The 17828-nt window shown below is 37.1% G+C and overlaps 2 protein-coding genes across 7 annotated transcripts in view; one reads left to right on the top strand and one right to left on the bottom strand.

Annotated features, from left to right (window-relative positions):
- LOC131336600 (uncharacterized) overlaps positions 1-16259 on the bottom strand; it is a 25522-nt gene extending 9263 nt beyond the window's left edge. For 3 of the 6 annotated variants that reach the window (XM_058372501.1, XM_058372505.1, XM_058372500.1), the window contains exons 1-4: positions 15957-16259; positions 14543-14625; positions 11794-12229; positions 9344-9426 (exon numbers count right to left, since the gene is read on the bottom strand). The gene's annotated coding sequence lies outside the window, so the exon portion shown is untranslated. Of the gene's footprint in view, positions 1-9343; positions 9466-11793; positions 12246-14542; positions 14626-15956 lie in introns of all 6 variants that reach the window. The other 3 variants (XM_058372503.1, XM_058372504.1, XM_058372502.1) reach the window with 3 other exon arrangements.
- Positions 13114-14338, top strand: LOC131298547 (uncharacterized). The gene is made up of 2 exons (XM_058324031.1): positions 13114-13246; positions 13515-14338. Exons 1-2 carry the CDS (start codon positions 13114-13116, stop codon positions 14336-14338), a joined length of 957 nt encoding a protein of 318 aa, XP_058180014.1.
- Positions 16260-17828: the final 1569 nt, after the last annotated feature.

Here is a 17828-nt window from a genome sequence, read left to right on the forward strand (position 1 = left end):
TCCGAGTAGCTCAATGTGTTCAAAACGTGATTTTCAAGGTACCCGCGAGAAATCAGCAAAAAAAAAATGACCGGAAAGGGCTTCATCTTAATAGTTTTTTGTTGAATAGTTCAATAAAAAACTGTTCAAATGAAGCCCTTTCCGATCATTTTTTTTGTTGATTTCTCATGGGTACCCTTAAAATCACGTTCTAATCACATTGAACGACTCGGATTATCGAAATTCGATCGGAAAAGGGGAGGTGCAGACCCAAGCAAAATCCGGACGTCCAGACTTGAACAAAATTCGGATCGATCCGCACCTCCCCTTTCCCAATCGAATTTCGATGATCCGAACCGCTCAATATGATCTAAACGTAATTTTAAGGGTACCCGCGAGAAATCAACAAAAAAAATGATTGGGAAGGGCTTCATCTAAAAGTTATTGAACTATCCAATAAAAAATTATTCAAATAAAGCCCTTTCCGGTCATTTTTTTTGCTGATTTCACGCGAGTTCCCTTAAAATCACGTTTTGAACACATTGAGCAGCTCGGATCATCAAAATTCGATCGGGACACTATTTAACGGAGCTTTTAACGAAATCCGTTAGTCATTCGGACGGAAGGGGGCATTTTGATTAACGGAAGATAACGTTGGGAGTAAAATTGAAGTTTTTAAAAGGTTGGGAGTCTAATTGAATTTTGGTGTAAAGGTTGGGGGGTATTTTGAAATTTTCCCGAACAAAAAATAGAGGATACGAAAAATAACTAAATATTCAAGTTTAGCACTGACTCGATAACTAGGAACACCAAATACTAATAAATTGCCCAACTCTAGCCAAAACCTAATTAAGTATACCAACAATAGCCACCAAAAATACTCACTTAAAGAACTCTATTCCCATCCAATGCCCAATCACCCTACCAAAGATATTTACGTGCACAACACTTGGCATGAACACATGCACAGCCAATTCCAAATCCAAAAATCTCTCTCCGATTCTCCAAATCAATTCATAGTTATGACTCCCCAAACTCTCTATCTCTCTCTCTCTCTCTCTCTCTCTCTCTCTCTCTCACACACACACCACTATGCACAAATCCTGATACTCGATCCCATACCCACATCACACCAATCATCTCCAACACACACCACACTGCACACCATCGCACACAAACTGCTCCAAGTAAATTAAATACCAAAAATATACCGTGCAACCCAACTACTTGTTCCTCTCTAACTGGTACAAATCTAAAGTAATGGAAACATACACAAATAGTATCAGTACATACCCAGTAGACCGAGAGCACGAGCGTGGAGAACACCTCGAAAACCTCTCTCTCTCTCTCTCTCTCTCTCTCTCTCTCTCTCTCTCAAATCAAAACCCTATTAACGTTATAAATATCTGTCTCCTCAAAAATCAACCACTACTCACGTTGCACCCAAAATTATAGCTAAGTAGTTAATTAGAATTTAGATGGATAAGTTGAAAAACAAAATTATTTATAATCCAATCCAACCTAAGACAAATTTATAGAATTACCATCAAGTACCACTATTTTACCCAAAATCAATATCTTACTCCAAAGATTACAATCGTGTCAACAATACTCATAGCACGCACAATAATTAGTTGGGACCCAACCATAACACCCAAATAATAAATGACAATATAAATAAATGCTAGGCTGTAACATCCTTCCCCCATTAAAATAAATTTCGTCCTTGAAATTACTTACTAACGGCTAACCTCATGCATACAAACGCGGGTACTTCTCGCGCATCTCCTCATCACGCTCCCATGTGGCTTCTTCAACCACGTGATTGCGCCACAACACTTTAACCAATAGAATAGTTTTATTACAAAGCACCTTCTCCTTCGTATCAAGAATCTCAACGGGTTGCTCATGATAGGTTAAATCATCCTGAACATGAAATCAATAACATGAGACGGACTATGCACATACCTCTTCAACATCGACACATGAAATACATCATGAACTATAGCCAAACTAGGTGACAACGCCAACCGATAAGCCACCTCACCAATCTTTTCCAAAACCTCGAACAGCCCAATATAGAGAGGACTCAACTTTCCCTTTTTGCCAAACCGAGTAATTCCTTTCCATGGAAACACCTTAAGAAACACCATATCTCCTATTGCAAACTCCAAATACCCTTCTACGAAAATCCGTATAACTTTTCTGTCTACTACGAATCGTTACAAGTCTTTCCCAAACATGGGTAATCTTGTGACTCACGTCCTCTACCAAGTTAGGTGCCAAAATTTGCCTTTCTCCTACCTCACCAACATATGGGGGATTTACACTTCCGCCCATACAAAGCCACGTATGGAGCAACTCCCAAACTCGAATGATAACTATTATTGTATGCAAATTCCATTAACATAAACTAATCATCCCATTTTCCTTTTCCCCCCAAGGTACATGTTAAATCCTCCAAACTCTATATAAACCTCTTAGACCATCAATTTGCAGGTGTTAAGCTGAGCTAAAAAGTGAGCGAGTCTACCTGTAAGGCTCCCCAAAATTTAGATACAAAATGGGAATCACAATATGCCCCAAAATTTAGGTACAAAACGGGAATCACAATTTGATACAATTGATACAGGTGCACCATGGAGTCTAACAATCTCCCTAACATACATCCGCGCCAAACAATCCAATGTATATGTCATCTTAATAGCAACAAAATGCGTTGACTTAATGAGCCAATCAACTACAACCCCTAACTTGACATTCATGCAACCGTTCCAATCTCGTTACAACTCCATATCACTCACATCAAGATTAAAAAAAATATGTAAGTAGTTATTTGAAACTCCGAAAATAATCATGCCTCCATAAGATTGAACATCTCGAATATCCAAGAACTCCAAAAATTTGCCAACCTGCCTCATTATGTTTGATATTAGTACATCCAAGTGCATCTAATCTTGTTCCAAGTGGACCACCAATACGTAAAGTCCGACATCAATATAACAATTCAAACAAAAGGATTATTGTTAGCAATGGCATCATGTCTTCTAAAAATCCACGATCGCAATGGTTCATCTCATTAATCCTTTTCATTACACACCAACATAGTTTTCAATAGGTAATCAAAGCATAGCATAAGTGATAAGACACGAATGAAATGTTTGAATAAGACCATCATAGTCAATTCTACCATATTCTCGAAACTCCAAATTAATATTTCAAACCATAGTGCATCCTCTTTTCCAATGAACACCTAATAAAAGACTGTGCCAAATCACATACATAAATCCAATTCTTAGTTTTCTCCCTAAACGTTTACCACACTCAAGTCGAGCAAACTCAATGCACTCAGAACCACCAACCAAACGAATATATGTTGCAACAAACATTTATGGATATCACAAAAAACTACTAACTCAAACAGACACTAAATCCATAAAACTAAGTACATCATCAATGCCGAAAAGTATATTTGTAAGGCAAATGCTATATGGCGCTATATTGCGTTGAATATGTGGGCCCCTTTGGGCAGATTTATGTGTCTTCCCAATGCAAAGAACTGCACGATGACATCACAAAAGCAATTTTAGGTGATTTTACATGTTTGTCCTCAATCTTCTAAACTACTCCTACAACAATTGGCAGGTCCCTGTTCCTCCACTCAGGCACCATTTCCCCTCCAACTTTTCACCATTCAGATGAACTCCACTCTTCTTCTAAGCATGGATTTGACTTTAAAAATCAAATAGTAACTTATTTTTTTAATGGTTAGTTTTGCATCAACTTTTTGTGATTTATTGATTTGTCTCGGTAAGAGGAATCGGAAAAGTATAAATTTGATCGAACTCATAATTTAAAGACAAAAATAAGTAAAAAAAAATTATTTATTTTTTTGTCTTTATTCAAAAAATAATGAGTTTCGATCAAAAAATTTTACTTTTCCAATTCCTCTCTTCGATACGAATTAACAAGTCACAAAAATTTGACGCAAAACAAACAAATGTAAAAAAAAAATTCAAATAAAGACCAAAAAAATAAGTTCTTAACTTTTCAATCCAAACCTACTCCACTGACACTTTTTGCACTTTTAGAAAAATTGCACGTTTTGTCTTTATTTAAATTTTTTCACGTTAGCTAGTTTTGTGTCAAACTTTTATAGATAATTAATTCATCTCAACGAGACGAATCGGAAAAGTAAATTTTTTTTCTTTTACAAATACCACTTTTAAGAAGAAAAAAAAAATTGTTGTTGACTTTTTTGCCTTGTTCAAGTTCTCACGTAATTATGCACATAGGAGTTGATTTATTTAAGGCTTCAGGTGTTTAATTAGGCATTTTGTGCGAGTAACAGAGTAACAAAAGTGCTACATATACAATAATTCAAACACAACACTAAACACAATCTTTTACTTATATGTGGGGTCTACACACTACATATATAACAATTCAAACACAACACCAAACACAATCTTTCACATACACGTGGAAGCCCCATATATGTGAAAATTTGTATTTTGGTGTTGTATGTAAATTATTATATTCCTAGCATTTTTGCTAGGAGTAAACCGGGAAATAAACAAGAAACAAGCAAACTTGGAAAAGCAAATAAAAAGTTTAAATTTAGTAAGGGTACGTAAAAAAGTGCGCATGGAAGAAAAAACAAGAAAAGGGTAAATTTGGCATAGCAACAAATATATAGAGCACTCAAGTCATGATGGTGACATAAAGTGATTTTACTGTCACAAGTCAGGGTGTATAAACGGTGCACTATAGCACCCGTTAGCCAGACCGTATTTGTAACGCTCCATCAATCAAAAAAAAAAAATCAAAAATCATCTTCTTTTTTAAACTAAAGTGATACGTCAAGGTTGAATATTCCATTTCTAGCCATCAAATTGTCTCTTTCCCCATCCAACTCCATAACAGTCAAGTTTCCAAAATATATGGGTCCTCCAAAGGTGGGTTTTTTTTTTTTTTTTTTTTTTTGGGTGGGGGGGTGGGGGAACATCTTACTACCATCCTCAACTACGAACCAACGACAAATCGACAAGATTATCTCTAAAATTACATTTTAACTAAACCTAAAATGACTGTGACACTGTCTGAAAATAATAGAGAAGACAATTAACCGAGCCATCAATACTCAAGTTAGAATTAGCAATCATGGAAAGATTCAAAACAATTCCAGCCTAAATCAAGTAAGCCAAGCTCTAAATATTCGACATCTACAATTGAATACTATTATCTGTACAACCTCAAAAATCCAAACTTCTACTATCCAACTTTTTAACCCTCAAAGATATTAATATTTACCGAAGTATCACAAGTCCTATGGTGACCATACCGTCCAAACAGCTTCATTGAACCATTCTCATATAAGTCTTCACAAGTCCAACAAATTATCAAATCCAGATTAAAATTTTAGGTAACAAACAAGGCTCCCGTATCTAATATCTATTTGACATATTCAACAGTGGTGGCAAGAGCAAAATTAGTCAATAAATGCAATCTAATCTGATCACCTCAACCAAAGTTCAAGAAGGCTACCTATAATATTGCCAGTGTTCTGGCGGCCGCCTAGGCGTTTGGAAGTGCCCTGCCACCATGCCAATACCCCTTGGCGTTTGATTTGGCTCCCAAGGAGGTTTGGCAGTGTTTGGTGGCCGCCTAGGCGGGCTTGGAGGCCTTGGCAGCGGCGGCGGTGTCTTTGGAGGCCTTTGGCGGCAAAAAATGTAGAGTATTAAACTAAAAGGGCCGGGTTCGGGACTTACATATGAGTTACTTGCCACCACTATGGGAGTGGATGAAGTCTTTATGCCTAGAAGAAGTGGTAGAAATGTTGGAGTACGTGAGCCCCGAGAGCTACATGAAGAAGATTTTGTATTGGAAGATGACTCCAAAGAGGAGGGAAATGAGGAGATTGACTTTGAGTCCAATGGAGATCAAGTTTTGGAGGGGTATGGAGGAGAAGAGTTAGAGGAAGGAGATGAACTTTGAACTTGACATTAGGGATCTCCAATCTCGTTTATTTCAACTTATTGTCTTATTCAACTTATTTGCTAGTTGCTACTACTTAATCTCATTTGGGTTTGTACTTTGAAGTTTGAACATAAAACTTTGCATTATGGTTATTTCTACTAATTGTCTTATTCAACTTATTCGCTAGTTGCTACTACTTAATTTCATTTGGGTTTGAACTTGCATTATGGATACATGGAATATAGTTTGATTGGATAAAAAAAAAAATCCGCCGAATTTCTTGGCGCCACCTAGGCGGCTTGGCGCTTGGAGTTGGGTCTACACCCGACTACCGCCAAGCGCCATTTAGAACATTGAATATTGCTCAAGTACAACCAAGATTTTACTCCACTGCATCATCCAAAAATTTCAAGGGTCATTATACACATCTACAGCCTTTATCAATTTACCCAAACTCAATGGTGTCTTCAAAACTAATAATCAAAATAATTAGCCGCTAGTCTCACTTCCCAAAATAACATATAATACACATCATCGCCTCAAGATCCTAACATTCAACTTGCAACTTGAAGACCAACTCCATGTACTAACCCAAAACTTATCACCACAGAATATTCCCTCGTCATTTCAAAACCACGTCTCTAAATTATCTCCAAAAGTAACAGTTTTAACCTTTTGCAGCAAATAAACTAAAAACCCCAAAACTACTAATGATCATGTCGGTAATACTCCATATTTACTTTAAAAGGCACGATAACAACTCTAATCACATAAGTTTACCCACACCATTTTTTCTCTTTCCTCAACTTCCCATACAATAGCAATACCATAATGCATTAAACTTTCCAATCAGTGCTCTCCAAAACTTCACTGTCTAATCACCAAACAAACTGTAACAATCCCCTTCCATAGACTCAAACCAACCAAAGCACTCACATGCTGATATAGCCATAGCCCATTGTATGCCAATACCAATCAAATGATCATTCCCTTGCCAAAGCCTATCTATTTTAGTGTCAAATTATCAAAACCGAAGAGCTACTACTACGATTAGAAAAACCCACTTTCAACAATCAACTACTCCCATTTTATATCCACCTGGCCGCCTAAGTTTTTTTTTTGGATTGAAGAGATGAAACATCGGAATCCTAACCATTAACGAGATCATCGGGTATTCATCTCCTAAAAAAAATCAAAGAATTCATTAAGTATTTTCTTAGATAAACATAATTATTGACCCCTCCCAACATGACATAACATAACCAAATCTCTATTAAGATACTAAGGATAGGAACGAAGGACCAATCAAAGAGCAACAATTCAACATTATGTGGGATGTACCGAGCATTACAAATAGGAAAATCTAGCACTCTCACACAACTCAACTAGCCCATCGTCAATACCAAATTGTGGCAGTCATCTAAGTTACATTCTTAAGTCTATCTCCAAGTGTACTACCACCAATACTAATTCTTAAGATTCAATAACAACCGTTGAGCATTAGGGTCACTGGCCTAACCGGGTCTCTTCCCTAATGGCCAGAGTCACCCGCACATAGAGGATTAATTTCCCTGGACTTCCAAAATATGTTACCAACAATATCTACAAAGTTCTCACCAAAAGATTAATCGAACAGTAAATGGTTTCACTGATACCGCATGCCAATTTAACATAAACAATTATGCGTTTCCAATTTCAATCATAAATTTTCTAAAACAATAATTTAAGGGACACGGTGAAGTTCGAAAGTACGCAACATGCTTAACCACTCACCTAAGTCCAAAAGGCAATACAACCAAGCAAATCAAAAGGAGGCTAACCTGAACAAAAAATAGAGAATGCGAAATAACTAAATATTCAAGTTAAGCACTAACTCGATAACTAGGAACACCAAATACTAATAAATTCTCGAACTCTAGCCAAAACCTAATTAAATATACCAACAGTAGCCACCAAAAATACTCACTTCTATTCCCATCCAGTGCACAATCACCCTACCAAAGACATTTACGTGCACAACACTTGCAAGAACACAAGCACAGCCAATTCCAAAAACCCAAAATCTCCCTCCAATTCTCCAAATCAATTCATAGATTATGACTCACCAAACTCACACACACATACACCACTATGCACAAATCCTGATACTCGATCCCACACCCACATCAAACCAATCATCTCCAACACACCACACCACACAACATCACACACAAACTGCACCAAGTAAATTAAATACCAAAAATATACCGTAGAACCTAACTCCTTGTTCCTCTCTACGTGGTACAAATCTAAAGTAATGGAAACATACACAATAGTATAGGTACATACCCAGTTGTAGAACGAGAACACGAGCATGGAGAACACCTCGAAAACCTCTCTCTCTCTCTCTCTCCAAACGTTCTCTCTAATAAAAACCCTTTTAACCTTATAAATATCTTTCTAAGTACTAATCTTAAAAACCACCCACTACTCACGTTGCACCCTAAATTATAGCTAATTAGTTAATTAGAATTTAGAAAGACAATTAATTATAATCCAATCCAACCTGAACAAATTTATAGAATTACCATCCAGTACCACTATTTTACCCAAAATAAATCTCACACTCCAAAGATTACAATCATGTCAACAATACCCATACCACGCACAAAATAATTAGTTGAGACCCAACCATAACACCCAAATAATAAATGACAATATAATTAAATAAATAAATGCTAGGTTGTAACATACCGAGTCAAGACGATGACTATAAAATGCTATTAAAAATGATTTCAAAAGCCAAGATCTACATCTGTGGCATAGGATTTTTCCAATCATTCTCATCTTTTCTAGAAGGTTGTGAAATTGGTTTTCTACTTGTGGTCATCTTAGTATTTTAGCCATCAGTCATCACCTAAGCATGTGGTAGGCATCAACATAATAACTTGGACTGCCAGGGGATTATAGTTCTAGAGCCACTTAAAGAGTTAAAGTGAGTTAATCTGTATCATCACTTAATTGTGTTCCTAAAGAGAACAATTTCAACAATCAAATGCCTCCTCATTTTTTTGAGCGGAACTTGAAGCACTTGGCAGAGCTGCCACCAATTTGGGTTGCACTTCTTTCTCCCTTCTATCCCACTCTACTATTTCTTGCCATTTCCATAATCCCCTCGTATGTTCTAGCAGAATACATTTTATTGAATGGAATGAGGAAATTTAAAATCAAAATTTCTCAAGAACTTAATTCTAAGAGATGAAATCTATAAGACAACATTCACACTAAACCAACAAAAAAGACATTTCCTGGTATGTGAACAAAAAGTCTACTTCATAATAAAAAGGCAGCAAAACAGTAACATGGAACAATAAATCATGAAAACATGGAATAACTGGAAAGTTACCTTCGCATCTGAACTTCCAATAGTCCGAGAAGTTTGAATGTCATCTACAAGCAACAGTTTGGGACATAAAGCTTGCAAACACCCTAATACAAGTTGCAACTTGCAGTTACATCCATCATCAACTGTTTATGCATGAGATAAACAAGTCCAATGGATATTCAGCGAAGTCAGATTTGGACACAAGATGAAGAAAAGAATAAAATAACAATGACAATAATAATGATAATGGCCTTGTTCGTTTAGCACATTTGGGTATTTTAGTTTTGGTAGTGGGTGGGGAGAGAAATAGGGTAATGATTAAAGAGAGGGGTAATGAGTAGAGAGAGATAGAGAGAGAAATGAAATTAATAATTGGAGAAATAGGGTAATGATTGAAGAAAGATATAGGGTAATGATTGGAAAACAAAGTTAAAACAAAGTAAATATGCTAAACGAACAAGGCCAATGTTTTCTTCGATAAGTATGTACATAAAAAGATAACCATGCTAATAACAAAAATAGTAATACTAATGATGAAGATAATAATGAGTCAATGACGACAATGATTTAATGAAGAAGAACACATAGAATCCTGGAGTTGAACAAGAAAACGGCCAAAGTACTATCTAGCAAAATATTCTCTGGCATCAGAATACAATAGCTAGCAAAATCAAGCGTAGGTTGCCCAAATAGATCATAAAATACACATGCACATGTCACATGACCACATAATAATTAGAGTGGTTCACTAAAACCAAGTAAACGCAAATATGAGTTGCCTAACGGGTTACACCAAGGAGAACCGCTAATTTGAAAAACCTATGGATCTACATGAACAAGGCATAGAAGATTTTAACTTGGATCCCTTGTCATCAAGCGGCACCTGAGATCTGTGATGATAACATTTTGCAAGAGATAGTGCTACGACTGAAGACACACAGAGAAAGCAATACTAAGCACAAGTGCGTTGTAAATATTAGGCATAGCACCTGTGTGCAGATTTGCAACACAAATGGAAGTGCATCATTATGATCTAACTAAAAAATAGAAAACCATTGCCGTACCGTCTTGGTCAAGCTGAAGTAAATCTGCACACGGAATGTACAAATAAGGTAAAGCCTGCATCATATGACAAGGAAATCAAACAGAAATAATTTTCAGTGACAGCATGCTGGTGCATTAAATTATACTTCCTCCGTCCCAGTTTGTTTGTCCAATTTCGACATACGTGCCTTTTAAAAAATTGTCTATATCTCACAATCTATAATATTTTACATAATTTTGAAAACATCATATTTTAGATCTAATTGGAATCTATCAAACAAGATCCATATTGCGTATAAAAAATATTATAAATTGAAACATATAGACAATTTTGTAAGAGGTCCCAAATAGTGAAAATGAACAAACAAATCGGGACGGAGGGAGTATAAGGGAAGAAAAATCCAACAATCTACATTTATTTTTTCCAAACTTGTCAAATATCGTTGTGTCATACACTACTCTCAAATACCAATTGACCACACTTTTGATTTATGGTTAGGTAATACTAGTACCTAATAACTGCACAAATGCGAGAAACAAGAGAATATGTAGGTTGACATGTCAAATATGAGAAAAGGCACAACACAGCAGGGAAACGACAATCTATGGAGACAATTTAATCGCATTACATACATCTATATAAGCAACATCAGACTTAGGTTCATATACTCTCAATTACTGACATCTATATAAGCAACATCAGACTTAGGTTCATACACTCTCAATTACTGGGTACCTAAGTAATTTAGAACACTGAGCAACATGTAAGAATTCTTCAATTTCCAAAGTTCTATACTACAACATTTATTATGTGAAAAGACAAACCTAAACAAGTCTAAATTACTTAGGTACCCAGTAACACCCACCAGGCACCACCAAATTAGAAAACCTCACACAATACCCATTAACACCGGATAATAGAACTTTAGTTAAATTATCACCCCAACTCCCCCCGCATTCATTTTATTTTACTTTTTTATCCTTTTGTTCCTTGCTTCCCTCCCCTTCTAAGCTCTCATTTCTCTGTGACCTTGTTATCAAAACGCCCTCCTTTTCTTTAATCGTAACATTGATATACATATAGAAGTGCATACGTGAGATATTGTCTTGTTATATTATGTCACCTTGTGAAACTTAATGACTGCACAACTCCAAAACACTCCAAACCAAGCTTCAAACCAAAACCAGATGTAATAAACATGTCACCCACATCCCGAACCCAAGTCCATCAGGGAAGAATATATGGTCCTTGGGTTCCTTTTATTGGAACTATGTTTCTATTTATTTTGTTTCAAATTGGTCAACACCTCAAAATTCATATTTTTTTTAGTGATAATCAAATACTTTTTGTCTCGCGTAGGAATATTGTGCATTGTTACTGGCTAGGATGTTTCTCTATAACTTGCACAATCAAAGGTACTTCTTACCGGTAATATCAGATGTGCACGATGTGGTACAGCTCAAGGTGCAAAAATCCAACTTCCAAGGATGAAGTAATATATACGTCCACAACTATGAAATTTGTCTTACAATTATGAACACCTTCTAACTGTCTGACTAGAATTGCTGACTGTCCGACAAGAAATTGCTGGCTTGTCTCAGAAGTGGTGCACTCCAACGAACATGCTGCATAATGGAAGTCACCATGCTTCTCATGCTGGGACTGAGATTCCAATTCGAAGGATTGGGAGTTGAAATAACACTAATCTAACTTCACTCCATTGCACTATACAAAAGACTATGTTATTGTCAGTCGAGAAGGTATTGTGTTTGATTCTTTGCCACCAATGAAAACAAATTTCCCTGCAATCAGGAAGGGAAGGGGGGTTGAGCACAACTTCCTGCTACATATGTGTTAGAGCCCTACAAAACACAGAAACTGCTTTTATGTTAATGCTAGATCTGTGAGATAGTTTCCCACGGAAAAAGGTTACTTGTCCTTTGTTGAATCCCTAAAATGATAGTGCTTAGTGGCTATGGTAGTGGTCAACGGGGCTACTCCGAAGCACATATACGACTACAGGACGCGGACAAGACACGATTCCAAAAAATAGGGTATAAATAAATCTTCATATACATATGTATGAATTTTACATATTATATAAAACATCATTAATTTCAAAATTAAAGATAAAAAAAAATCTTTGGAAAAAACAAGAATAGCAATTGTGTTTTCATTACATAGATTAATATCTTTTATCTTACAAATACAGGGTTCAGAAGAAGAGAAACAGAAAGAAGAAGAGAGAGAGTAATGATATGGATCCGAGAAAATAGAGAAACACAGAGACAGAAACAAGGGGGCGAGAGAGAAGAAACACAGAAATCTCTAGAGTGCTGAAATCTCTCTCTCCCTTCTTATCTCTCTCAGTCGCACTCTGTTAGTCTGTCTACTGGGGTTTCTAGCTATGCATATATTACACTTTTTATCTTTAAGTTATTTAGTACTATAAGTTTTTAATTCAATTCAGATTACAAATATTATATTTGTTACATCTTTTATAATTTTAAAAATTACATTACACCCAAAATGTATTCGGTATGTGTCCAGTACATGTCTAGTGCATGTCAAAGCGTGCCCAAAACACGTTCAACTCGGAAAAAAATAATTAAATCTTCAGACACATATTTTCACTCGTCAGGAACGTGCCCGAGCGTGACCATGTTTGCGATAAGAAAACGAACGGCTTGTGGGGTGGCCTGGGGGGTGATAGGTGGTGGTGGCTAGGGCATAACGGTGGTCGCGGATGAGTGGTAGTGGTGGTGGTGTGAAAATAGTTCTAACCAAAAAACGGGTTTTCACTTGGAAAAACTGGAAAAGTTATATCCCAAAATCAACTAATTTTCCATTGACCACTAAAAGCTTTTCCTTCGACTTTTGTTTGCGTCTCACCAAACACTAGAATATATCCTAAAAAATTCCAAAACAAGCAGACTGCTCAAAGCAAAACTTCTATAAATGCAATTGCATAAATCATGAAGTCAATAACTATACATACCCAGAGGAGTCATAAAATTGAAGCAGAAATAAAACTAAAAAGGAAGATGTCAACATAAATAATCCACAATTGTAAATTCAATGTTCAGGCCATCACAAGTGTATAATTTTACATCATTGGCAATGGACTGGATACATTCCTTTGGACAGACAATTGGCATCCTCTAGGTGCCTTATATCAGAGGTTTGGGGAGGCTGTGGTGACAAATAGAGGTCTTGCCTTACGTGCTAAGGTGTCTTCTATTGTTGGTCAAGGTGGACGGAACTGGCCAAGGCAAAGGAACAGAGCTGTGTTGAACATTATACGGAATACTCCTGATACCTTTTTGCCTACCGTCTCTGAGTGTGATAAGGTTGCCTGGACCTTAACTGCTGATGGTTCTTTCTCTGTAAAATCTGCTTGGGAGGCATGTAGACATCGGTCTCCTATCCAACCTTGGCATCCCTTGGTATGGTTTAGTCAAGGTGTGCCACGGTGGAGCTTTATTGAGTGGCTTGCTATCCTGGGCAGGCTGTCCACTAGGGACAGATTGGTCAGTTGGGGTGTAACTGCGAGTTCCCAGTGTGTGTTGTGTTTGAATGGTATGGAGTCTCATAATCATTTATTTTTTGAGTGTGACTTCTCTGCTGCTACTTGGGGGCAAATTATGATACGTAATGGCATTTGTATGGCTGTTGTGCCTCTATCTCAAGAGCTTGAATGGGCTGGGCAGAATCGTGCGGGTAAGGGTTTCCGGAATTACATTTATAAGCTGTCTTTGGCTGCTTCAGTTTATTTTCTTTGGGGTGAACGGAATTCCAGGATCTTTCAAGGTAGTTCCAAAGGTATCCCTGAGGTTGTTCATGCCATTTTTGATGCCATTCGAGCCAGGTTAAGTTCTTGGACTACTGTGAAGTTTACAGCCCAAAATAGAGGGTTGTGTGATGATTGGCTTCTAGATTCTCGAATTTTTGGGATCAATACGTGTAGATAGGAATCTGTATTTTTTTCGTTTTTTGAAACTGCTGTATAGGTTTGCTAGGGGTATGCCCCTATGAGGTTTTGTAGCTTCTTGCGGTTTTTGGTGTTATAAAATTTTTTACTTACCAAAAAAAAAAAAAATGTATAATTTTACGCATCATACCCTAAAACAATCAAAACTCAAACATAATGAACAAGCGATAATCAATCATCTTACTCGATGTATATGAAAACAGATCTTCTATCCAGCCGAAGTTGAGCCGTAAATTCTTGTCACAGGAACTTCATTCACTTTCCCGCCTAAAAACAACAAAAAACGAAGAGAATACACACACACACAGAGGGAGGGAGGGAGGGAGAGTTAGATTCTACTCCAAATTGAACACATAAGCTCAACAAGGAGTTTTATAAAAAAAAAAATCAATAATTCAGGTGTCCGGGCCAGCTTTCGCATACCCTTTCGCATACCCAACTAATCCTGTGACCAATCCAACCATCCACTAGCGGGCCCAGGGGCGGCTTGAGGATTTCATATCAGCGGTGACAAAATCTTATTCAAAATTTTTGTAATACTAGACTCTATATAAATAATTAATTAATTATTTTCCCATAAAGTTATTGGACGTAATTTATTTTGTTTTGTTGAGCTATAATATTAAATATTTATTTATTCACAAATTTATGCAAAGTTTTATTCACTTTGGCTACGCACGAATGACCCAGTGCTGACAATGGTAAGGAAAAATAAATTTACACTAAAAAATACAAAAGTTAATGCATTTTTTGAACCCACGGAGCATCTCCAATAGACTCAATGAGATTCTAAGCAATTTGCCAAGAAAAAGTGCACATTTTAGCTTTGTCTAGCCACCAAATATTTTTTACTACCCAATAGCCTAGACAAATCCCTACCCAAATCCCAAAACTCCCTTGATTTAGAAAAAAAGAAAAAGAAAAACAGAAAGTCTACACTTCCCGACCCATTTTCCCGATCGGAATCCCGACGCCCCGCCGGGCCCACTCCGGCCACCGGAAGGCTGATCCGAGCCGTCCAAAAATTCTATAAAAAAAATCCGAGTGGGCCTTTGCAAGAATCAACGGCATCCGACGTGTTTAGGTAGCCGATCCGAACACTCCATTTTTTGTGTATATATACACATAAAAAATGGAATGTTTGGATTGGCAACAAGTCGGATGCCGTTGATTCTCGCATAAGCCCACTCGGATTTTTTTTTTAGAATTTTTGGACGGCTCGGATCAGACGTCCGGTGGCCGGAATGGGCCCAGCGGGGCGTCGGCATTCCCCGGTCGGGAACTGTAGCTTTACTGAAAGAAAAACGCTCACCGCCACCATCCCTCATCTCCGACACCTCCATAGCCACCACACCCCACCACCAGCTATACCCATCTCTCCCTCTCTCTCTCTCTCTCTCTCTGAAATCACAAAACCCAGATGGAACCCAGCGATTTTGCACTGCCGTCGCCCAAATCGGAAACCCAACTGACCGACCAAATCAAAATCCCACAAACTGAAATCAGAAGACCCACAAATTAAACTCAACCACAAACTGCAAACTGAAATCGAAAGTCGGAAAACCCACACAAATTTAACTCAAACACAAACTGAATACCATAAACCAAACCTCAAACCCACGACGACGTCAGAGGACGACGGCAATGCTGGCAACAACAGAGCCAACGATGGCTGAACTGAACCCCGCCGGAATAGAACATGATGACGGGTGACGGCGAACCCCTTGACAACGGGTGACGCCTAGCAGATCTGGTGGCAGGGAGAGAGAGAGCCGAGTGAACAGTCGATCGCCCCTTGTGGCTTGGCACTGTAGCAGTTCGTCGGAGTAGCAAGGTTGAGGCGAGTCTGCTGCTTGAGGGTTTTTTATGGTTTCCTCGCCTCCCAGGAGAAAATGACGAGGAGAGGACGCCGTTGGAGATGGGCTTTTATAATTGCCTCCAGGAGAGTTTTCAAACTTCCCCCGCAAGTTTGCATTCAGGGGTGCATTATTGGGGTTGTTCGGACAAATAAGCCATTTAAGCTTATTTTTTGTTCTTACTTAAATTTTTTTCGTATCATTTGGCATATTATCATTTTTTGGGGATTATTGCATCCTCACGATAAGAGGAATCTAAAAAGTAAAAAATTTTGACCGAAATCTAATTTTTTTTGAATAAAGACGAAAGTAAATTAATAAGCCAATTTTTTCGTCTTTATTCAAAAAAAATTGGATTTCGGTCAAATTTTTTTACTTTTTAAATTCCTCTTGTCGTGAGAATGCAATAATCCCCAAAAAATGATAATAAGCCAAGTGATACGAAAAAAATTTGAATAAAGACAAAAAATAAGCCACTGTAGCTTATTTGTCCGAACGGGGCCTAAACAAACCCAAAAACTAGGGCGGTTCATCGAGCTTGGTTTTTTTTTTGTCAAGCGGAAAATCATTGAGCTTGGTTTAAAACCCTAATAACAAGTCTTAAAAATATAATAATAATATGTCCATGCTTTTATAGTATCCCATTGTAATAAGCAAATGTGTGTGGATAACAACAATGCTCAAAAAAACACTCAACATTGTAGTAAACAAAGTTATAAGTCTTTTAGTAAATAATCAAATTTTATTCATTCCATAACCAAACTTAACAACTTTTATCAATAACCAAAACTCAAACTCAATAACTCAAAAACACTCTACATTGGAATCGTCTTATCAAGACGAATGATTTAATGTGGTCGGATGTGTGATTGGAATTCGTTTTGCGATAGGGCAAATGTGCATTGTGTATTGTGTGAGTTTTTTTTTTAAAGAATGCAAAAATAACCAATGTGGAGGTAGATATTGTTAAGTTTGATTATGGACTAAATGGATAATCAAATACTGACGTGGCACATTTTAATTATTGGTTTTGATTATTACCATTGCGGATGCTCTTATACGTGTTTAGTTGGCATTTCGTCAACTTTCTTATTAGAAACTCGAGAGGCTGAGAGGGTAGGTTAAGTTATGCGAGTTGCAGCACTAGGAGAGTGTTATACTTTTCGAAGCTCTCTTTATGCATTTGTTTTCCTGACTGTAATGATCTCATTTTTTTTATCTTTATGATAATGAGGTTTTCTTTGTCGTTCCAAGCTTATTGGCTTGATCACAAGACGAGTCGATCACAAATGAGCTTTGATCGAGCCGATCTCGAATAGCTCAAACTTTTTAGTTTGTACAAGTAACAAATCGATCTTGAATGAGCTTTGAACAAGTGAACACAGTATCAAATTTGAGTAGCTTTTTTAGGACATGCTAAAAGTGTTAGTTGTTAGTTGTTATCAGTGAAATTTGACTCTTGATACTGTGTATAGAATGCTTATCAACCTAGCTACTAGACAAATTGCCAAAATAAATAAATTTGAGTAGTTTAGTTTGTTTAGTAGCCCATTTTGTATTATTATTTGACCAATAATGTTACAGTGCTCCTTTATCTTACAGCAAAAAGTAGTA

The sequence above is a fragment of the Rhododendron vialii genome, chromosome 8a, assembly GCF_030253575.1.
Source record: "Rhododendron vialii isolate Sample 1 chromosome 8a, ASM3025357v1".
NCBI lineage: Eukaryota > Viridiplantae > Streptophyta > Magnoliopsida > Ericales > Ericaceae > Rhododendron > Rhododendron vialii.